The following is a 24,694-nucleotide window of genomic DNA, read 5'->3' as shown; positions in this document are numbered from 1 at the left end:
CTCCAGCTCTCCATTTCAAAATAATAAACCCCCTATTTAAAGGTAAATAAACTTAAAGACATTTTACGCCAGTTTGAACATCTCGTATAAATCATAACAGGTTCGGTTTTATGTTGATGTTTTTAATAAAAGAGGGATTTTCCTCCATTGATTAACGTTACGGCCTACTAAGGGTTTCGTCCAATCGTTTTGCACGTGAAAGCCTTACGCGTTGAGAGAACTTGGATCAATAACCGCTTAGTGTGTAAAAGAGTTTTTCTGCGTGTCTGTCCGTCAAATATAACAAGTATCAAGGTTTGGAGTTATCAGTAGATTTTATGTTATCGTACAAATTCTACAGCAGAGTGTAAAGACGGATCAAGGTGTCAAATTGCCTTTTTTCTGTTGATACACGACTGACCTAGCTGTGAGAGAACAGATATACGACATTCACAATGGGATAAATTAGTGATTCGGAGAAAAAAAAATGAAAAGACTGACACCCAGGTGTTAAATCGCTATGTTCCATGTCGGTTCATTCTTCAATTATGAATAGTGTTGTTTTGGAAAAGTTTACCAGCCGGTTGATTACTCTTAAGGGATATTTATATTTTTTTTGCAACGAAACTTGTTTTTCAATCTCAACACTTAATTTATACCTTTAGATAACCATTATCGTTCTGAAAGTTGAAAGGATGGATCTATTTTTTGTGTGATGGTAGTCATATATATATATTTATCAAGAAGTGACAATGAAAGGATATGCGGGGTTTAATATTATTTCGGACTTTTAGAAATTGTCGGAAGAAGTTGTGGTACCACGTCCTGTTGATTGGATGCTTACTTCTCGTTATAAGTGTTCTTAGTTTCAATAGTCGAGTCCTGTTACAAAACGGGTTTAGTTCACCAAGCTCCTCAGTAGAGGAGTTTTATTCCAAGCTTCCAGACTTTGGATATCATAACAGAAACTTGCGGAATATCTTGCCATACGACGGTACACACCGACGACGAAATGATCAACCAACGAGAAAATCCCTTAACAAAGCGTACAGACTTTCAGATAATTGGAACATGACTTTGACATCTGAATCTAGTCAAGCGAAAGTCCTGATGGAAAGGGACAACGAAGAACTAGAAGAGAGTGGAAGTGTAAGAAAACGACGTCTTCCCCAAGCTATAATCATTGGGGCGAAAAAGAGTGGGACTCGTGCCTTGTTGGAATTTCTACGTGTCCACCCAGACGTCCAGGCTACTGGTCCAGAGCCACACTTCTTTGATAAACACTATCACAAAGGACTTGAGTGGTACAGGTACGAATTTGCATAAAGTGGGGGAGGGTTTCGTTTGAGGGGATATGAACATGTTTTTCAGGTCAAAATAAATTTGCTGATGATCATGATGCATGGTTGAATATTAAGCCGACTAAAGTACTTTCTCTCTTTATCTCCTGTTTGATGTCCTTTAACTTTAAGCTAAAAAATAAATACAGAGAACATTTTTAATCAATAAATGACTGCTTTTTTCACGTCCTTATTATATATTTTATGTAGTCAATTATCTGTCACTGGTAGATCAAATATACGCAAGTTTGTACCGATGTTCATTCAAAACAAATGGGTACCTTGTTGTCCAAAACGAATGTGTAAGTTTTCAATTGTAAAACATTAAACGTGTCTCCGGTCATTTTCCTTTGAGAATCTTGTCACATTACCTTATACCCAAATGTAACATCATAGCGTGGATAATTTACGACTCGTCGAGTCAGATGTCGCTTTCTGATACTGTCGGTATCAAGTTTATTGTGAGGTCAGTGTTAATAATTTCATAAAAAAGATTTTGGCGTCTTTGTTAAAGGGATTCGAATTTAAATGAAGTTGTTTGGATGAATGAGTCGAGCAATGAACAGGCAAAAATCATATTAACACATGTATGATAAATGCTTTCACTGGCACCGATACACACTCTCGATTCGCTTCTGTACCTAGGTAAAATTAAACTTTTTGTGATTATCTGCATATCAGGGAGTCTGTGTCCATAAAACAAACTTCCATTTTTGCAATCAGAGATTCGTAATTTTTTGCAGATGATATCAGAGTCGTAATAACATAAAGCAAAAGTGACATTTATTGTCACGATTTGCCTCTACTAATCGTTTTATTGTGACGAATCTTGATATCGTTAGCGTTTTACTATGTGCCAACACTCGCAATCTTTTAAGTTTCTTGGTAGAAAATACATATTCTTTTGTATGATTCCAGCAAGAAAAAAAAGTTTTACATTTTTTTCCAGTCTTTTGTTTCCCTTATTCTTTTTAACATGTAAGAACAAATTCTCCTTTTAATGCCAATGCCCCTGCTAGCTAGGACCTTTGCCCTTTGCCCAATAGACTATAGACAACAGTTGATAGAATGCATATTAGCAAAAATTGAATCAAGACAAGCGAAAGCGAATTGTGAAAACACTGTTTTGCTAGGTTTAAAAAAAAACAAAAAAAAAAAAAAAAAACAAAAACAAAAACAAATTGTTAGAGATATCTTATAGTATAATCAACTTCATCCTAGTGTCTGATCTCTGGAAGCATTGGATACGAATGTCACTATCACTAATATGCTTATTATCATCATGCAAACAGTATATGGAGAGGGCTTAAATAGGCTATGCCTGCTGCCGAATTCCATTCCTTTTTGAGAATAAATTTCAATAAGATATTGTTTAAATGAAAAAAAAAATAACATGGAAGCAGTTTTTTGGCTCGACCTCCAACAAAAGGAAAATTCTTTTGGATTTTGACGGTTTTTACTCCACCCCAAGACCAAGATAAGGTTTTTTCCTGACTCAGACTCAGGGGACGATAAATTCATAATTTTCCTCTACCCAAAAAATCTTCTCTTTTTTTTTTTTTTATCAAAACTGGAAAATTTTCAGCAGTTTTGACGTACCTGGAGATATATCTTAAAAGACTACCCCACTATAAGGTGGACGTAAATGGATAGCAATAAGTCACCTGAAGGAATCAGGTGACTGTGTGATTGGTTGAAGTTGCAGAAGGCTAACGATATATTGCATTTTGCATATCTACATGTATGCATTTGTGTACGTAATATCAAAAATTATCTTAGCTGTATTATTATTTTTGAAAGAAATTTCTCGTTAGTTTGCTTTCAGTTATGAGATCTAAAATACAATCATAAGCACAAACAATCCATCAGAAAGCGGATATTTTACTCTTCATTCCGTCAGCTTTCTTTCTAACAAGAATACTGTATACGACGCGAAAATCAAATTTTATAAATTACCAAACTCTCATGAAGCGCTGAAAGTGAATCCAAACGATACAGGGCATTTCATTTGACGGGTGAATCCATTAGCAAATGAAATACCTTTATCAACTATATGCTATATGCAATCACTTTGATCATATCAAGTAGACATATAATGATAAGGAACCATAAATTTTTCTGATACTTTTACCTTTCCATTATATCAGTCATTGGTTATCAAATCTTATACATTCAATGCGAATTTAGATTATTAAAAGAATGTTTTCAATGCTGCTATTTTTCAAGAGTTGTAAAGCTTCATTACTTTATCATTTCTGGTTAAATAAAATAAGGAATCGCCTTTGACGTTATCGCCCATAAAACAGTTAATGTTTTAATGTATGCCACTTTAGAGGTTAGCAAAATATTATTTGCCTTCTCGACCAGACCTATTTTTTCTGGTAAATCCCATGACCAACTGAAAGTAGCTCTGGAAATAAGTCAGGTTAAGGACAACAATTTAGAATCTTGCCATTTCCAGAAATAGTAGACTTTTACATCAAAACTTTAAGGACTGTTAAATATGCCAAGATGAACTTTTTCTAGTCTTTTAACGATGACTGGTGAATCTACAAACGCTGACTGCATTCGCGTACAAGTACTTTTCTACCTAAACACAATTATGAGGCGAAGAACGTCCAATTTACTAGTAATTATCCAAAGAAAATAATCGATATCCACTATATGTTGCAATTAGCTTACTGAGATTGTCTGTTCGTAAGAAATAATACATGAACATCTCTAGTTTCTCATGAAAAGTTTCTTCGGAATAAAATTTCTAATAAAAAAAAAAGTTATTGTCCTCAATTAAACGAGCGTTTCGATTGATGTTTAATACAAAATATGTGTGTTAAAAGAAGCGAACACCAAAGTTTTCATCCTTTTTTTAAACATGACTGTTTCTGATGCGGAAGAATACTTGTCGACAGCTGTACAAAGAGTGTTATAGTCGTAGCAATCAGCTTGAACACGGTCTATTGGATATATTGTAATTACTAACAGATGAAATGTCGAAAAAATCTATTTTCAAACGGGAATTATATAGAACAGGTCATCAAAAACTCCAAAAGGTACATAAATCATTTATTATCAATAATTCCTGTAAAGCTTTTATACTGTGACGTTAGGTTAAAAGGTTAAACGAGAAAGAGGCCATGTATGTAAGAAGAAATCTCTCTCTCTCTCTCTCTCTCTCTCTGAAGCAGCAAATTCTGAAAAGGAAATATTGACTGAAATATTTTTTCGCTTTATTTTCACTCTGAATTGCATTTTAATTCATTTTTTTGAAGAAACAAGCCAACATTCAAAAGAAAAAAGGCAAAATTCGATTAAAATACCGATATCTATTATATCTTGAAACAGCTAATCAGCATAAACAACATTAATGTCGTGGAAACATTGCAATAGATTTCCTGTCAATGAAACTAATACCTTAAGTAATGTGTTTAATTAATAGTGCTGTTGAGCTCTTTGACTTCCGTTTTCGTTTTTATTAACAGCCTAGAATTGATTTTTTTTTCTTTCTGCGAATAGTTTTATAGAAAATAAATCGAAGAATTTGGTGCTATATTGGATATAAAATTTTTATGTTTTCTGTAAACACGTTTAGAGGATAATACCTAGTTGAAGTCATTTACCATAACGTTAAAATCGAAATCTCATTCCTCGACATCAAAAGTAAATTTCAACAGTTTTATTTTCTTCAGCAATTTTGACACATGTTCTGAATGCAATCATTTGGATCTCGTGTTCCTAATATTTCATAAACAAATTCTTTCCCGAATACCTCTTCCTCACAATTGGCTTACACGAGAGATACAAAGTATTGGATGTTTAAACCATTCCTTTGATTTCTCTAGGTCCATAATTTCACCAATTACCTCCTCTAATAAATATCTTGTTTGTAAGCTTTGAAGATACATAGATGGTTATTAGTTACAGACCAGAGCGAACTCACCCCCGGTAGAATGTTTACAATCAATCTGTAATGTAAATATGGATGAAACAAGTGTTACTGAAGCAAATTAACATTTAACTTCAGTTAAAGGTTGATAGTGCTCTTATTTTGAGCTGGTCGGGCATTCTTTTGGAAATGATAATCTGTTATCAAGATATACAAGTAGAATATTTTAGACAAAAACAGATATCTTTCCCCTTCTCCAATTATACCGCTGACCATCACTTTATGACCTTGACGTTTGAAATGTGCCAGATAGATTCAAGGTCATGACACATTATTAGATTGTCAGCCTAAACGTACATACTCAAGTTTGAATTCATTCTCGTCAAAGGTTTCAAAATTATGACCTTGACTTTATATTGTCTCCACACCCAATGACCTTGTCTCCTGACCTTGATTACTAATCACGACAAACATTTAGCTCAGAGGCAACAATTTATAAGAATTTAAAGCTACAAAGTCCAGGTTTCGAGTTGTATCCCGCACAGATTTAGGATGCATCACTCAGTACAATCTAGCTACACTGTCCCAATAATTTTCTACTGTAGGATGAGTGCTAGAGATCTGGCTTCGGGGCCATAAAACTTAGACGAACTCACTTTTGATCTCAGTCTCACTTTTACAAAAGGGATATATAGTGGAAAGGTGAGACTGAGATCAAAAGTGAGCCTGTCCAAGTTTTATGGCCACGGAGCCTGTACTGTAATAATAAGTTTTACTATTTATTTAAAATTCTTTTCAGGAACATGATGCCAGGGACGCTGCCACATCAGTTGACGATAGAGAAAACCCCCAGCTACCTCATCACAAAGGAGGTGCCATCTAGGGTTTACAGAATGTCAAATTTGACCAAACTAGTCTTAGTGGTGAGGGACCCAGTCACCCGTGCCATTTCAGACTATACACAGATTCTCAGCAAACATGGAGGAAAAGTCAAGTCTTTTCAAAGCTCTGCTTTTTTGAATAACGACACGACTAAAATTAATACGTCATGGATTGTGATAAGAATCGGTTTATATGTCAAGCATCTAGAGAATTGGTTATCTGTGTTTCCCTTGGAACAGATTCATTTTGTTCACGGCGAAAACTTAGTGACGAATCCGGGGGAGGAAATGAGGAAAGTGCAGGAGTTCCTAGGGTTGCGACCTTTCTTAACGGAAAAACACTTCTTTATGAACAAAACCCGAGGGTTTCCGTGTATCAGAAAAACTATAAACAGCAAGCGGTGGCACTGTCTGGATGAGAGCAAAGGTCGTAAACATCCCACATTACCCGCCAAAGTTATTTCCTCTCTCAGACGTTTTTATCGCCCCTATAACGCCAAATTTTACAAGATGACAAATATCAATTTTCACTGGACGTAGCTCTTCGCCATTACTCTATAGGCGATCAGATTAACCTTTTCCCTATTCAAAGACTGGGTTATGATTGCTCTTTGAGAGGTTGTCAGTAGCCTTAATTAGTGGTGAAAATGATTATCTGTTATGTTTTTATTGTGTATTATTATGTATTTCATTTCAGTGGCAATTCATTTGATTGAGGAAATGAATCAGTCGCATGTCAAATGATTGTAGGCAATACGGGTGGATTTATTATTTTTTGTTTCCAATAATTTTTCAGTATAACGTTAAACACTAAACTATATGTGTGTGCTGGAATAGAGGAGAATGTATTTTCATTTTTAAAATATTCAGTCTGTTGAAGGTATCCTCTGACAATACTCATTTATATACTGATGTCAGTAATTCAGTAACTATACAAACTAAACATGTCAGTAATTATACAAACTAAACATGTCGGTAATTATACAGACTAAACATGTCAGTAATTACACAGGCTACACATGTCAGTAATTATACAAACTAAACATGTCAGTAATATACAGGCTAAACATGTCAGTAATTATACAGGCTAAAAACGTCAGTAATTATACAGGCTAAACATGACAGTAATTACACAGACTTAAATGTCAGTAATTATACAGATTTAAATGTCAGTAATTATACAGACTAAACATGTCAGTAATTATACAGGCTAAACATGTCAGTAATTATACAGACTAAACATGTCAGTAATTATACAGGCTTAACATGTCAGTAATTATACAGGCTTAACAAGTCAGTAATTATACAGGCTAAACATGTCAGTAAAAACTAAACGTCAGTAATTATACAGCCTAAACATAGTAATTATACACACTAAACATGTCAGTAATTATACAAACTAAACATGTCAGTAATTATACAGGCTAAGCATGTCAGTAATTATACAGGCTAAACATGTCAGTTATTATACAGACTAAAAATGTCAGAACTAATTTTGATATGAACATATATGGGCTTAAACATATATTCAGAGACTTTGATATTTATGAATTCTTGAAAAAGTAATAGAGAATATTGTTACTTTTGTTTTGTTTTTTGTTTTTTTTTTTTTGCATCTGTAGCATACAGGAAGTATCTTCATCGAGGATATTACATTCTTTTTTTTCGCACAGAAACCACTTTGTTTTATAACTTGAAGAACTTTGTCTTCAAGATTTCGCGTTCTTTATTCTATTAATTGATCAAATTCAAATTCATTTTTTTTTCAAATTCCTACATTGCAGACATGAATAGAACATCTCTTAGTATATCTTTCTTTAAAATAAGTTACAAACTGAGAGTGCCTCGAAGATCATCCTTACATTTTTTACCCTACATTAATTTTTTTTTCATATAATTCAGACATTCACAATATAATCTACTAGACGATAAAATTTATTCCGATGACAAATGTCTGAAGCATTTCCTTTATACAAGATGACATGAAGCAACCTTGATAAGATATTGGTTGGAGGAAATCCTTTTTTATTTACTTTGTATTGAAGAAATGATTTTTTATCAACACGAAGAATGAATTTTTCCGTTATGTTTGAAGTCTTTAAATAAACGATTTTTTGTTATCTATTCAGTTTTGTTTGATTTATTTAGGATTTGGGGTCAAATTAAGAAAAATGTTACATTGCTACCAACAATGATATGCAGTGATATTTCTCTTATTAAATGTTACATTATAAATTGAAAGATTAAGATTATTTGTTCTATAGCTGTTTTCCTACTTAAGAGGGAAGAGCTGTTTAGTGGATTAGAAAGCAATTTTAAGGGATGTAAAAACAATGTTTTGGGTAAATCTTAAGTCATATCACCTTTACAGGTAATACAGCTGAAATTTATAGGAAACACACCTTATATAACTCACTTAGATATGCATCATCAAATAATATTCAACTAGAGAGTACATATAACACATGCGGGTCCTCTATAGATAGATAACTTTCTAGAACTATGTCAAGAGAATATAATTTTTTAAAAAAAAGTCTCTTTACAATATACTGTGAAAGCTTTACAGAAAATTAAGCGTTTCGTAAATTTTCTTCGAAAAATTTAATATACATTGTACTTACAATGTGCAGAAATTGTTATTGAGACTTACATTTTAGTATCTAAAGATACGCAGCATTTATAATTGTTTTTGCCACTTAATACATGTATTGCGTCCGTGAATCCTGGTTTCTTGTGCTCACCGTGCTTGATATAAATTTCTGGCTCGAAGAAATTTATAAATCACCTCTGGAGATTGACAGACGGTTAGTAAGCATTTTCCGCCATTAAAATGTGGATTATGAGTGTAGTTCTTAAGAATGAAATTTGAAGATAACGAACAGTAATCAAACTCTAAAGTCCATTGAAACAATACAAATTTGGAGCAGAGCAAACACAGACCTCTAAAAACATCAGAGTGGGATCAGGTGCCATGGAGGAGTAAGCATCCCCTGTAGACCGGTCACACCCGCCGTGTGCTCCTTGTTATGATCGGGCACACGAAAAAACTCGTAGACACTTCGGTGTAAAATAATGGCCTAACAATTTGTATGAAAACGTCAGTCAACATTCGACTTAATGATAGACCGTATTTGCTGACAAAGTCTTTGTGTATCGACCGAGAAGTCAATGCATGCACTTTATACTTCCAAAGAAGAGCAGGATTAAGACACTTACAGAAAAATTGCGGCATCAAGTTAACATATTAATATGATTTGTTCTCATCAATGAAGATAATTTCAGAGTTTTAAACATTCGAAGATTTTTTAACAAACTCTTTTTTACTTCATCCCAATGCCATTTTTTTTAAATATAATTTGTCTCTAGCAACAATTTCATTAGCACACTGACACTTATCTCTTTCTCTCCTTCAAGCTGGCCAAGATGTCATCAATCACTATTTTGTTTTATTGTTTTGGCACTCATCCCCCTTACACGTACAATTGCAGGAAGATCGTAATAGCATCAGACTCGAGTGACAACACACCGACCAGAGCTAGAGAACTATATCCCTCGAGGTTTTACTGGGACATGCAGATTTAGTTTGAGATTGTTATCTATTACTTACTACTCACACTCACTACAATTGCCTTGATTTTTTTTTTTTTTTTTTTTTTTTTTTTGCGTCTTGTCACCATGTTCTGTAAAATGTGGACAATTAAGATTTTTGGCTCACCTTGAACCATTTTAAAAGAAATTAAGTTATAATGCGTACTGTAGTGACTTTACTGGTATTATATTAACGACTATAACTTGTTGTGTTAGCTCTTACGTTTAGTGTTTCAAGTTTAATCGCTGTTGAACGACACATGCAGTTCTGTCAATAAAGTTGCAGACCAGTCAATGATGGAGAGGGGAAAAAATTTACCCAAAAAAAAAAAATTATCAAAGATTATATGCTTTTTCAGTTTGTATTCAATGGTTGAATATCTCCTCGATTCATTGACAGAAAACCAACCAGGTTACTATTTGGAACCCTTTAAGTAATTTTATAATACAAATACAATGTAGTAACTGCGACATTTCTGTCAAGTTAAAAATAAATATTTTTTTTTCGATTGCATTTTGGATTTCAAACATGTTATGCATTTGCGCTATGTTAAGAACCGTAAATTAATCCGTTTGTTTTGAAATATTGGGTTGTGTAAATACTTGACATCACCTTTTTGAAATGTCACACAGTTAGCATAGATAAAACTTCTAACTATCAAATATTTTTTATGTTTATTGAATATTAGATGCAATCTTCAATCATCCGTCTTTAGAGTGTGTCAGTAATGCACACCATACCGGTATCTGGAACAAAGGCTTTATTCAGCAGAAGAACAATAAGGGACAGTGTAGGTATTCTGTTCTCTCTTATGACAAATGTTTGCAACATAGTTACAGCCAAGCTGTAATTCAATTGTAATTGATACATAATACTGCAGAATTAATGGTTCCAAACTAGAATATTTTCTATTATGCATGTACAAGATTGGTTTACAATGTAGTTCTGACATTTAAAATAGATTCATTTCAGAATACATGAACTTTTTTCCTACTCAAGTTTTATGTAGCGGTAACTAAATGTATAGTAGTTAAATGCTAGTGTCATTAAAACATTTCCATTTTCAAGATTAGATGACACTTGTAAGGCATATATTATTGTGCTGTCTTTAAAAAGATGTTTTCATTCTCTTCTTCTTATTCCTAGGTGTAAAAATTAAAATCGATGCACAGAAAGTAATAAAAACAAGATGTGTTTACCCCCGTATAGTAGCTCATGGGGAATATTAAAGTTTCTTAAATGCAAATCAAACTCCAAGGTCAGGGTCAAGAGAATAAAAAATATTGGAGCCTAAAGAAAGGCTTGTCACAAGGAATACACCTGTGAAATATGACAGCTCTAGCACCAACCATTCAAAAGTTATGGTCAAGATTAATATTTTTTTCAAGTGTAGGACAAACTCCTAGGTCAAAGTCAAAAGATCAAAATTGCTGGTACACAAGGGAAGGTCTTGTAACAAGGAATACAACTGTGAAATATGAAAACACTATCACCGACTGTTCAAGGTTAAGGTTTTTTCAAAAATAGGTCAAACTCTAAGGTCAAGCTCAAATGGTCAAAATTGTTGGTACCCAGGGGAGGTCTTCTAACAGGAATACACATGTAAAGTATGAAAGCACCATAGTTAAAGTTTGGTAAAATTTTGCAAAAGTGGGTAAAAACTCTAAGGTCAAGAGGTCAAATATGTTGGTACCAAAAGAAAGGTCTTTTCACAAGAATTACACATGTGAAATACGAAAGCCCTAGCTCCACCAAGTCAAAAGTTATGGCAAGGTTTAAGTTTTTGCGGACAAACAGACAGACATATAGACAAAGCAAAAACTATATGCTTTGTCCAAATTTTCGATTACGGGGCATTAAAATGAGTAATACATGTAGTTCCAGTTGTGCGATTTCTATTTGGATTGAAATTTTTAATCGTTTCTCTTTTTATATGTACTCATCCAAGTGAAATTTTATACACGTATTTATACAATATATCAATGACTTTATACAATCTATGATTGATTATGGTCAGCTTATATCAATCGTACAAAATATCATTCAGAAGCTTATCAGTAAATGTAGGAAATAATAGAGATGTTCCAGTTCTAGCCTACACACCACCCCCGGGAATACTCCATTATCAGATCAGTACTAATGTGTTAACGACGTCCATTTATTTCTATAGATTATCACCTCCTTTTCTAAACAGAGGAACCAGAGTGCTCGTTTGGTGTTCTTGCGACTGTAACTTTGCCACCAGTTTCTCTCCATAACAAATGTCATAGCCATTACAAAGTACTAATGTAGTAATTCCTGACCAAAAAATGAAAATTGGTGTAAAGAGCTGAAAATTGACTTGTTTCGTGCTTTACAGGGTACGTACTGACAAGATAATGTTTGGAAGAGTTCATTTGCACTATAGTGTGTATATAGAATTGGTAAAACTGAGATTGTGTTTTTTTTTAATGTTTTAAGCATTGACGAATTTTTGATAAATTAAGCAAGACCTGTAAGAATATGCAAACAACAAAGCTTATATGTTACGTAGAGATTGACAAATTTGAATACATGTAATATACAAAAAAAGGATTTTTTTTATGTTTTGAAAATAAAGGAAATTCCTCTACACTGATTTCATATGTATTCCTTTGTAAAACTTGGACGCTATTTATACCAACCCTGGCCTTGAGTTCGTAATTTGAACAAAATGAACCAGCAATTCATTTAATTTAGCTCTTTAATTACAACAAATGGCCGGTAGTCTTCGTAATCGCTGTCGAGAAAGAGATTAATTAAATGGATAATTCTTTGCGTCACTCTTGATCCCGGATTCACAACTTGCAGAAACTTAATTTAAAAGTGTAAGTGAATACAATACTAAGCTAAATTCCTTTCGTTGACATTTTCCCGTAAGACCGATTTTTCCCTGATATCCCTTTTGATGCACCAACCTCATCTGAGAGGCCATTGATACTTTCATTAAAGAAAACTATAATGTATCTTTTGATCTTTCTACTCCAGCGAATGAAAGAATCATCCCTTGTTTTAATATTTCTTTATACTTCATAGATGCTTTTACTGTCATAAAATTGCGCATCTACCGGTACCATGTATCTTTACATAATTACTTTGTTATCCGCTCTGTTAGATTTATTTATTACATACTCCAAAGTTTTACAACTGTGTTATTAACCAAAGGATTCACATATAAAAAGTACGTGTGCATTACAGGATATATATATAGTCCCAAAATTTTTTTTAACAACCATGGAGTAATCCCGTGATGAAGACCACCTTGTCAACAAGACCTAAAGCTAAATTTAACACCCCTCATACAATTCAAATAAGCTAATTACAATGGACTTAGTAAAGAATAAAGCCACAAGGAATGATATTATCAAAATTCATCTAATTCTTCTGAGGAAAATGTTTAGAGTGTAACATCTTTTGTAAATTTTATCATAAAACCTTTTCTCGTTTTTATAAAAAAATTTTCTGCTCTTTTAAAGACGAAGGGTGATAAATAAAATTAATGATTTTCTTTAAAGACAGACAATTAAGATTTTTCAATGCACAAAAAACCTGGAAAGGATTATACAGTCTTCCTTTGATGTAATGTGTTACAAATTTATCTATTACACTTCTATTCTACTGTATAGTTTTTGAGTAACAATAAATTTACAACATGAAACGCAAGCCAATTTCTAAAAAATTGCAGGTGTGTATTTGAAACAGTGAAGAAAAAACAAAAGTCATTTTTTAGGTTACGAAATACACGTTACAATTAAAGAAAAAGTACATTCGGGTTTTCAAGGTTGTTAGTTTTATCAGTTCGACATCCCATTTATCAATGACTATTTAAGGGCTCTACAAGATACAGACAAACGGAGGAACAGACAGAAAGGAGAGACATAATTAATCAAGATCACTGATGCCCTCGCACGGCAGCTTGTGGCAAAGGTAAAGTTTCTCAAATGCAAGTCAAACTCCAAGGTCAAGAGATCAAAAATGTTGGTACCAAAGGAAAAATCTTATCTTAAGAAATATAATAGTGAAATATGAAAGCTTTAGCACCAACCGTTCAAAAGTAATGACCAAGGTTAAAGTGTTTTTTTTAAAGTAGGTCATACATCAAGGTAAAAAATATAGGAATACACAAGTGAAATTTGAAAGCTATAGCACAAACCATTCAAATCTTATTGCCAAGATTAAAGTTTTTTGAAAGTAGGTCAAACTCCTAGGTCAAGGTCAAAATTGGTGATATCCAAAGGAAGGTCTTGTCACAAGAAATACACGTATGATATATGACAACCCTTGTCCCAACTGTTCAACATTATTGCCAAGGTTAAATTTTTTCAAAAGTAAGTCAAACTCCAAGACCAAGATCGAATGGTCAAAATTATTATCTTATGCCCAAGGAAAAGTCTTTTCACAAGGAATACACATGTGAAATATGAAAGCCAATACTTCCAACCAATAAAACGTTATGGGCAAGGTTCAAGTTTTTGTGGACAAACAAACAGACGGACAGGGCAAAAACTATTTGCCCCCGAATCTTCGATTACGGGGGCATAAAAACACATTTTAAGTGTTAAATGTTTTGAATTAAGACTTTCAGTATGGATTACAAAATTCTTAACAATAATATTAAATCTTGAAATTATATTTATAAAATTAATACATCTTTCTATACTTTAAATAAGATGTGTGTAAATTAAATTAAAGCTGATAAGAAATTACACATATATACTTGTATATCCACCATATAAATTCAACTTTTACAACATGACACATATCAAATAAATCTAACAGTTAGTATTATAAAGTCGACGTCCGGATACTAGTAAATGAAGTTCAGCTGTATTCCCTTTTCCCCTTTCCTTGAAACATGAGTATATACAAACTTTCTAAATTTCTCATTTTATTTTCTTTTCAATTTTTTTTTTCGCGAAAGCGAGGGCACATAAAAACGCATTCGTCTGTCAGTCTGTCTGTCACAGAAACTTTAACCAAGGCCTTGGTCAAAACTTTTGATTGGGAAGAGATAGGGCTTTCATATTTCATATGTACATTACCTGTGACAAGACCTTTCCAAGTATACCATGATTTTTGACCCCGTGACCTCGAAGCTTGATCTACTTTTCAAAAAAAAAAAATTAAGACTTTTCCGAACATGCTATGACTTTTGACCCCATAACATTGACCTTAAAATTTTACCTAATTTTTAAAAATTTCACATTGGTAATAACTTTTGAATGAGACAAGATAGGTCGTTCATATTTGACAAGTGCATTACCTGTGTCAAGAAGTTTCCAAATGTGCTACGATATTTGATCCCGTGATATACATTCATTCCATTATTTTACATTCAAAAACTAGCATTAAGCATAAATAATCGTTTTTTATAGTCCTGTCCTGGAATAATCGTTTTTTTTTAGAGTCCTGTCCTTCCATTTAGCTGAGTAGAAGCGCCATGGCTGATCGCCAATAGGATTTACCGTGTGAAAATTGCCTCATTAGGAGAAGACATTGGATTACACAGAGACAATTTTGTACTTTATTGATTTAGTAATGGCTGAAAGCAGCATGCCATCATATTGTTACTACAAAAGAACACGAATTCCATAAATCCATTGTACTATTAAATCTTTTTCTTAGTGTTTTAGTTGCATCTCCTTTGAATTGTCACATCTGAATTTAACTTAATAATCACTTTTAAAAAAATTTATTCTTTTTTTTTTTTTTTGGTCGAGAAATGTTTGTTATCTATTTTACTGGGTAAAAATAACGAAGAACTCAAGATTTGTAAATTGTTCCGACATTTTATTTTTAATCTCTCTATACTGGTACAAAAAAGTGGCGGGGGAAGGGAATCTTGGAATGACAATTTCCCTACTAATTATAAATATAGCATTTATCCTCGGAAGTAAATGAGGAGGGGGAAGGGGGTAACCTCCTACGTGCCTGATTCTGACCAATGAGACATGGGTTTAATAATGACAGCTCGTTTTATTTGGCAAAAAATTTAGTTTGCAAGATGCCTAGAGCTATAAGCTATAAATTAGAGCAGGCCTCTAAGTGGCCTCTAAAATTTAGGCGCCAGCTGGCGCCTTATCAAAAGATTTTAGTCGCAAATGCAAATTTTTAGTCGCCAGGCAATTTTTCTAAGGTGCCAACTTTAAAAGTTAATAGAATATCGGGACCCAAGACGTGCCTAAGAAAACAAGACATGTTCATTGCTGAAAATAATTTCCTCTTCTTTTGAATTTCTTTTCGCTTTTTCAGAAGATTGCTAAAAATGTGAAAAGAAGATGGGCGTGTTTGGCGTGTGATCTGCAGGAATAAAGCGTACGAAACATTTATAGTTTAAATGTCTACGATTTGGTCGGCTGACCACAGCTGGACATATTCTACAAAGTTACGCACATGGAAAAATGTTACATTTAGCTTGAAATACTTTGTTAAATTAATATATCAGTCCACTTATCTTAATGATTACTACATGTAAAACTTAGTAACGCTTAACATAAATAATAAACACCTATAGCGTATAGTTAAATGCAATTACATGTATACATTTGTATAACTAACTATCAGTAGGTTGGAAGAATTGCTTTCGCTTTTGGTGCAACAGAACCAGAATGTATCTATTTAAAAATAAATCAGTACATAAAATTAAACAGACAAACGAACTGATTGTTTGTACTAAAAAAAAATATTAACGCTCCATGCGAGGATCGAACCAAAAATATTTCTTTTACATTGCACTGTACGGGTAACGCATACTACTGAGCTATCACCACTACACACACTTTATGGTTTTTAAAGCGACAATGAAGCACCGCGTTTACACATCAGAATTTTTTTGGAAAAAGTTCATTTTTTATCGTCTCTGGGTCTTCTCTCCATTTTTTACAAATGTTTGTTAGTTTCTTTGCATTAAAATGCATACAAATAACGTTTCAAAATCATGGAGAGATGACCCAGAGGTAGCAAATTTTTAGAAAAACGTGTTTGAAAATGTAACATTTTGTATCAAATGACTCATCTAGCCAATTTTCGAATTCTTTTTTAGCAAATCAAAATAAAATATCGGGAAAATATTTCCCTTTCCTATTTCATAGGAACCCGATACATCAAAAGAATGCTAAAATTTCATGTAACAGGTCAATGAATTTTTCACTTTTCAAGTGCGCCCAGATTCCTGCCGAATGCCAATCAAAAGCGCCCTCGTTCTTTCCGGAATTCGACGATCGCCAATTCAATTTAAAATGGTCGCGAATTTGGCGACTTATGGAAAAAGTTTAGGCGCCAATAAATTTTTTTTTGGCGCCATGGCGACTAAATTAGTCGCCAATTAGAGCCCTGTAGGGAGATGCTGTATTTTGAATTTGGAGGTTTTTAGTCCGATATTAATCTATCAATATTACCGGTATAAGATGATATATTGTGATATTTAAAAAAAAAAATAAAAAAAAATAATGCTTCCTAAAATGGACATGTATAGAGCATATTATCTTTTCTTTCTTTTTTTTTTTAAGTTGAAAACTGTGATAGAGCAAATGTGTCAATAACATCTAAACTAGAATTGGCGCACTTCATATATTCATGGAGAAATTGATGCTAAATCACACCGTCTTGTCGAGTTTAAGAGAAATGAACGCTTGCCCTTCTTAAAAAGTTCAAGCAGGAAATACTCTTTCATTAGTAATTTATAGCGCCCACTGGACGGAAATATGTAGAAGAGCTCTTTATCCGCGGATCAATTTCGTCTGCGGATGCAGAAAACGTGGCACGCGACTGTCGATGAGGACAAAACCCCCTAAAGAACGTCTGCAATCCTAGGAAGACTTCAACATTGGACAGTAAATTATTCAAACGTATATGTATGGTGCAAATTAAACTGATACCCAATTAAAACATGCTTTTTTTAAAAAAAAAAAAAAAAAAAAGCTTACAATTTGATTTGATGTGTTGATTTTGTGTCGTAACAAGTGAGACAAGAAAACATTGATGTAACCATCAATTGTCGCCCAGGAAATAAATAAAGTAAACAATGGAAATGAGTCTTGATCATCAAACCGCTTCGATATGTGTGAAAAAGGCATGCGTCTAAATGATGGAGACGATAGTAGAGAATATTTTGAAAGCTTATAGTCGGATGAAAATCAAACAAAAACGATACCCTTTTAAACTTTTTCAATTCCTCAAGTAAATGTTGGCTACATAAAATATAATTTGAAACCAGACACATGCATCACCTATTTTCAAAAATGTCTTTCACTTTAAGATTATAAAACACGAACTGTGTAAAGTACGTTTTTACGTTTTTATGCGATAAGTAAAATTCGATGTTCTAAAAAAAGGGACCTGTCGTTTTTTCGATAGTAAATGATAAGCAACTTTATATATTAAATATGAAAAACATATATATTTTTACAGATTCACTTTATGGAAGTAAATATATTGCGTATCTCGTAATTTATAAAGGGAAAGAACATTCTGATTAACAATCTTTTTAATGTTTAGAAAACCTTTAATTCTGAATAACTTCTCCCACCTCAATCCCCATATACCAACACTTAAACTTATATGTATAGAGCAGCCCGGTCCTCCGGGCTGCAATGAATATATACTGGCGAACTGTTGGTATCAGTTACTGTTTTAAGCTTAGAATCTCTAGATTCGGAGAATTCTAGCAACTCATTTAAGCAATTTTTTTTACCATACTTTGCCCCGTAAATCTAGATTAACAAAGAAGACAATTTCAAAATTGACTTTCCAGCATATGGCAAACATAAAGTCACTATATACATGTAGGTATATTCCAGAAACACAAGAATAAGATCTATGTAAATCACACATGGGAATAAACTCTTCTTTTTTTTTTAAAGTAAATTACAAGAATTTGTGTGTACACGAGATGCAATAGATGACTATTTCTGATATTCACCACCAATCAGGTATACACTCTTTATGTCTGATTTTATTTTACGCAGACTGATTTTCCTCGATAAATTTATTCCTGCATTTCCTCTTGGGAGGAAATTCATACTAAATCAATGCAAAGCAGTGAGATGCATTACCGACAAATCTGCACTTGAAGTTATGAAGTGAAAGGTCTTATTAAAAGATACTTTCAAACAGTAAATTTTTCATTGATCGCAGTTGTACTCTTAAAATATTGTACAGACGAAATAAACAGCTAGGCGACTGAATTCAGTCGGCTCTGAGATTTTTCTGTTTTTTCCCTCAAATTTGATCCTATATCCTATAATAATAATCATACGAATAATGGACTCAGCTAGAATACTATGCAACTGCTTGCATTCCTACACACAAGGTACATTTTTCTGTTTACGTAATTTTTAATCCATATGTTTCAAGATGCAAGGGTTTTCTGAAGAAATCATACACAATATATATATATATATATATATATATATATATATATATATATATATATATATATATATATATATATATATATATATATATATATATTGAAATCTCACCTCTTCATTTAAAAGACACGAAAAACTTTTCAAAAATCAAATATGATTTAGCCTGCAACCTTGTGAGATTTCTCATTACTGATATCCATCCATTCTGATACTGAACGCAAATTTACGATAGTAATCAAGGATATGCAATAACCTGCAGCATGTCAGAAGTCCCACGGCTGGCTTGTCATCAGTATACCGAATTAACGCCGATCACAACCACTATAACAAACCTTAACGGAAGACATGTTTAATGTAAAAATACGATCAAATATCATTGATTAAATTGGAATCTCATTGAGTACAATGATCTGTGATCCTTCATTGTCATAATGAAGGATTAGGCCGTAATTACAGATATGACAAATATCACTCATTGTCGGATTTTACCATTTTCATATATGGCCTTCAAACTGATAATCATCAATAGACTGGATTATAATAAAGACGGTCCTGGGCCGTTCTAATGAAAGGGGATTTTCGTGTATGCTCCGTAATGGTTGACGTCATTAATGTCATCATTAGATAAAGGATTTACCGAGAACTCCTAAGAGGATACAGGATACTAATTCTTTTGATAATAAATTGCTTTTTTAAAAGAAATATTTTTAATAATAATTTTTATCCAAGTCCGGGTAAAGGGGGGGGGGGGCTGCTTAGGCTGTTCTCCTAGTGGCATCAGACTAGGAATACTAGTATAGTATCACTGCATGGAACTCTCGAGATTTGCTGACTTGCATTTATGTACGTTATTCTTTTCAAGAATCAAAGCAATATTATTGGGGGGCACAGCCCCCCCCCCCCGGTTCCTACGACCATGTAATAACAGTAATAATTTCTTTGGGTAAGAGAAAAAAAAACTTGGGGATTAACGTAGGATTTCGTTGTAATCAGACACGTTTCAGACAGCTAAATACGATTCCGATAATGATCTGTAAATCAAAATCTGTCGCCTTCATTAGCATCAGTATTGAGCCTTTTCATATCAGCAGCAGCCCCCAGTTCTCAACAATGACACACAATTGCACTAGCATCTCTTCCGAGTTCTTCCAGTAAACTTCCATGAGGAAACCATTAGGATTATTTGCCGCAAACAATAATACACGTTCATGCAGGACAGTCGAATCACAATAACCCATTACTCAACTTTTTTTTTATCCATTTACATTCTTAACGACAAAACGAACATACGTGTATATATGTAGCTGTATTAGCTCTAGTTTTAACTAAAATCTACATGAATACTTTGCAACATATTTTGAAAACTAATTAAAAGCAAAGGTGTTAATAACAAAAGTTGGGAAAAAATATATAAAACGATCTAATTACAAATAAAATGAGATACTTTACACTCTTTCTCTTGAAATACATTTGTAATTAAATGGGTACCTGTAAAGTGCGAAACGAAATCAAAACGAAACGAAACGAAATGAAACGAAACGAAATCTACCGAAACGAAACGAAACCTACCGAAACGAAACGAAACCTACCGAAACGAAACGGGAACCTGTAAAATGCGAAACGAAATAGAAACGAAACCTACAGAAACGAAACAAAACGAAACGAACTCAAAATGAAACCTACCAAAACGAAACGAAACAGAATGTTTTTCAAATTAAGGTATATCATTATTTATCCCATGTTTACCCCCTTATCCCGTGGATATGACTCATTGGATATTTTTTCATATCCCACAGTTAAGTGCAGTTGTGACGTCACAATGGTTTTTTCGTTAGCGTGATGAAGTAAAATAAAGTGGAGTCCTATATAAAACAGTGTAAAACATTGGTCTTGAAGTATCAAACATGGGATAAAAAGAATCTCCCATGATTTGTAGTTGGATATGACTTTTATCCAACTCGTTGTGTGTTTTTATCCCCTCGCCAGGGCTCGGGGATAAAAAACACACAACTCGTTGGATAAAAATCATATCCAACTACAAATCATGGGAGATCCTATATATATAATGTGTAACTGCATATGGACTATTTTTACTTCATATAAAAATTATATAGTTCAAGCACTTGTTAATATAATATTTAAACACCGATAAATGCTCCCTTCTCTAGTGAAGTATTTACTTATACATGCTTATATATACTGTAAATCAACTGCCAGCTACAAATATGCACGAGCATACTATATAATTTCAAAATACTCATTTCAAAATAAGCGTAGTATTCTCTAATTTTTATGTCTTACTTTTATTTTTAGCCTTTAACCATCGAAATACAATAAATTTCTCATAATTGATGTGCTACGTGTAAAAGCTTTTCTATTTACGTATCGAAATAAAGTTACTGTACTGTTGTATTGCGAAAGTCTTTAAACATAACTTTAAAAAAAAACTGTACACATTGAGTTAAATGAAAAAAAGTGCATTACTGTTATTTATACATATGTGATCAATTATACAAAGCCTAATTATTATTATACTTTTGATTATTGTCGGGTCCAGTTTTTTTTTAATTTTTATTTGAGAGGTAGTTCCGAGAAGGACCCCCCCCCCTCCTCTGGTGGTTTCAAGGCTTGTTCAAATGATTTGATAAAAATGAATTTTAATTTCGATAAATGTATGCTTTGAATTTAATTTAAATTTGATGTTGCAATTTTACCTTATTATTATTATTATTATTTTTAAAAAAAAAAAAAATGCTTATCCACCGCTTTTAAATTACTGTTTATAAAAGTGAGTGATCTGATATAGTTTGGTGTTGGACAAAAGCAGACCAAGAATCGCCAGGTCTTAAAATCTGATTTTGAGTATACAAGTATACATACAAATGGATTGTTTTAACAAGAACCCGAAAGTGATAACTTGGGTTATATGTATAGGCTTAGCCTAATGTGTTTGTTTTGCACTAAAATGAGCAATATCTATTTAAAAGTGTAATCCATACTTACAAATGTGCACGTTTAGAAACGCACAAAATCTTTTTTATCTTTCACTGCGTATCAAAAGAGACTCGTTACTTATAAAATATACACTGTATGATATATTTTAAATCATAATGTTTATATATATATATATATATATATATATATATATATATATATATATATATATATATATATATATATATATATATATATATATATATTTCATTTTTGCTCGATTTTATTTCGTTTTTTGTTTCTGTAGTTTTCGTTTCGTTTCGGTAGGTGTTTCGTTTTGATTTCGTTTCGTTTTTGTTTCGTTTCGGTAAGTTTCGTTTTGATTTGTTTCGTTTTGTTTCGTTTCGGTAGGTTTCATTTCGTTTCGTAAGATTTCGTTTCGTTTCGGTAGATTTCGTTTCGTTTCATTTCGTTTCGTTTCTATTTCGTTTCGCATTTTACAGGTACCCTAATTAAATCTGTAATCTCTTGAAATACATTTGTAATTAAATATGTAATCTAAAATGCAATGTTTTCGTTTTCTCGTTTTTCCTGTGGTGTACATTATCAGTTGTATAAGATCCTGGTTGCACTCCATTCCATAAGATACAGTCAGGAATCACACACTGTCATTGAGTTCTTTAATGGTGTCCAATGACAAGTTGTGTGGATAAAAAGTTAATTTAATAAAAAAAATTGTAAATTTGCAGACTTTAAAAGCCTTTCTTAAAAACATTATTTAATCACAAGACCCAGTCCATTAGTAATTACTACATGCACAATATCAGTATGGTATCGATCTATCAATAATTACATGCCATTTCATTAAGATCCCAAATGAATAGAATCAAAAATTCTCAAAAAAAAAAATCCTTTCAAGCAGTGGTATATAATATTAATCGCTGGTCTAAATACCCCATAAAATAAATTTTAATATTCATGCACCATAATGTAATACTCTTCAATTCCCAGTATATACATAATGATTTAGACTTGAAATTCAAGATTACAGATGTGTACTTACACATTATTCAAAATTTTGTCATTTTGTCCAATACTACCTGGGTATGTGGTTAAAGTTGTTTCATAAGACATTTTCTTTGGCATTTTGATTATTACTGACATTACGATTGCACAGTGTTTTTGTTTTTGTTTTGGCAGCTTCCTTTAAATAGTGACATAAAAAGTCTCTTAACATCGATCTTTTGAAATTAGAAAAAGTGATAGTGATGCATTGCCATTGCTTTTTGTTAAGTCGTTTGAACGTTTTTCTTAATTGTACAAACTAAATATTTTCCCATAAAATTGTCACCTATCTTTAAATCAAGATATATGGAATTGAAAAATAGACTATATGACTCAGAAACTTGTTTTAGCACATTCTCTTGCATAAAATCACAAAATCGTAATATTGAATTTAAAAAAAAAAAACTTTAAAAATAAGAAAACGAAACAAAAAATATGTTTCGCTCCAATCATTTTGACATCTGTACTGAAAGAAAACTTTAAATTGAAAATATTTTGTAACCTGGGTAACCTTCAATGTAATTTACTATGTAGAAAACAACATCAGATGTATTCAGTTTTTTATTCTATAAACCAAATTCCTTTGAACACTTACGGGCATCTGCTAATGTCAAACGTAATAAAATACATAAAACAAGTCTTAATTATGAAACGCCTATCATTTACTGGAGATTTTAAAAACATAAAAATCCTTAGTTTGTCAATAAATTGTGCAAGAGCTTTATGCCGTTTTTTGATAATCATAGTCATCAAAAGAAATGTTCTTGGTTTAATAACGCAGTGGTGATTAAATTGTCGATAACGGTACAAATAAAAAGATATCCAAATTCCCTGACGTAAAAACACCAAATTGTAGTCAAAAGATTGAACTAAATTTATCAAAAACTGTTTGTAAATAAACACATTTCTTTTCTTCCATGAAAGTTTCATGATAAAACTGAGAAGCGTTGCTTCTTTAGGGTGAAGGAGTGGCCGACAGTTCGAGAAAGTGGGTGGGGCACGGGGATTCTAGCCTCGTTCCCTCACTCTTGAAATATCCCTCCCATGTGCTGTCGCCTCCGCTTCGTTCTCTCGTACCCTCAAGTTGTCGCCATAAATGGAGTGAGTTAGAACATCATTAGACTTTCCGACAAGTATTCGTAATTGCATCTCATAAATGTGTATACCATATATATTTATATGTATTATAAAGTAAAGTACGGTTTTAAATAGAACATAATAATGCAGGAATTTCCGCAATACACGAGGTAAAATTAATTCTAAACTTATGACTTGAGTGATCAAGTTAAAGGTGGGATTAGTTTGAAAAAACTGTTTAGTTTGATCTTTACAGAATCTTTTTAAAAAAACTTTCCTGTTTCAACACTAGCAAGACTAAATGCGGGATGATAATGAATTGTATTGAAATAGTATCCTTGCCTCTGTTCAACAATATTTGGATAGCAAAATTACTATTTTTTTTTTTTACTTAACTGGCATTTTGCATTTATGGAGTTTATATGGATTAAATAGCAAAAGTAATATGTTTTGATATCCATTTTGACATTTTTACTGTCTCCCCAAAACAAAGTATTGTCCAGAGAATAAATAATACAGAATAACCCGAGATTTGTGAATGTCGGAATCTGGGAATG

The 24,694-nt window shown here is 32.7% G+C and overlaps 1 protein-coding gene across 1 annotated transcript; it reads left to right on the top strand.

Annotated features, from left to right (window-relative positions):
- The first annotated feature begins 236 nt into the window (after window positions 1-236).
- Window positions 237-8,207, top strand: LOC133176830 (heparan sulfate glucosamine 3-O-sulfotransferase 6-like). The gene is made up of 2 exons (XM_061311898.1): window positions 237-1,289; window positions 6,002-8,207. Exons 1-2 carry the CDS (start codon window positions 742-744, stop codon window positions 6,621-6,623), a joined length of 1,170 nt encoding a protein of 389 aa, XP_061167882.1. The 5' UTR covers window positions 237-741; the 3' UTR covers window positions 6,624-8,207.
- The last annotated feature ends 16,487 nt before the right edge of the window (window positions 8,208-24,694 follow it).

The sequence above is a fragment of the Saccostrea echinata genome, unplaced genomic scaffold (genome assembly GCF_033153115.1).
Source record: "Saccostrea echinata isolate AGI-Se365-2 ecotype Australia unplaced genomic scaffold, CSIRO_AGI_Sech_v1 ptg000081l, whole genome shotgun sequence".
In the NCBI taxonomy this organism is placed as follows: Eukaryota; Metazoa; Mollusca; class Bivalvia; order Ostreida; family Ostreidae; genus Saccostrea; species Saccostrea echinata.
Note: the sequence above shows the minus strand (reverse complement) of the source record. Positions and strands in the feature narration are given on the sequence as shown.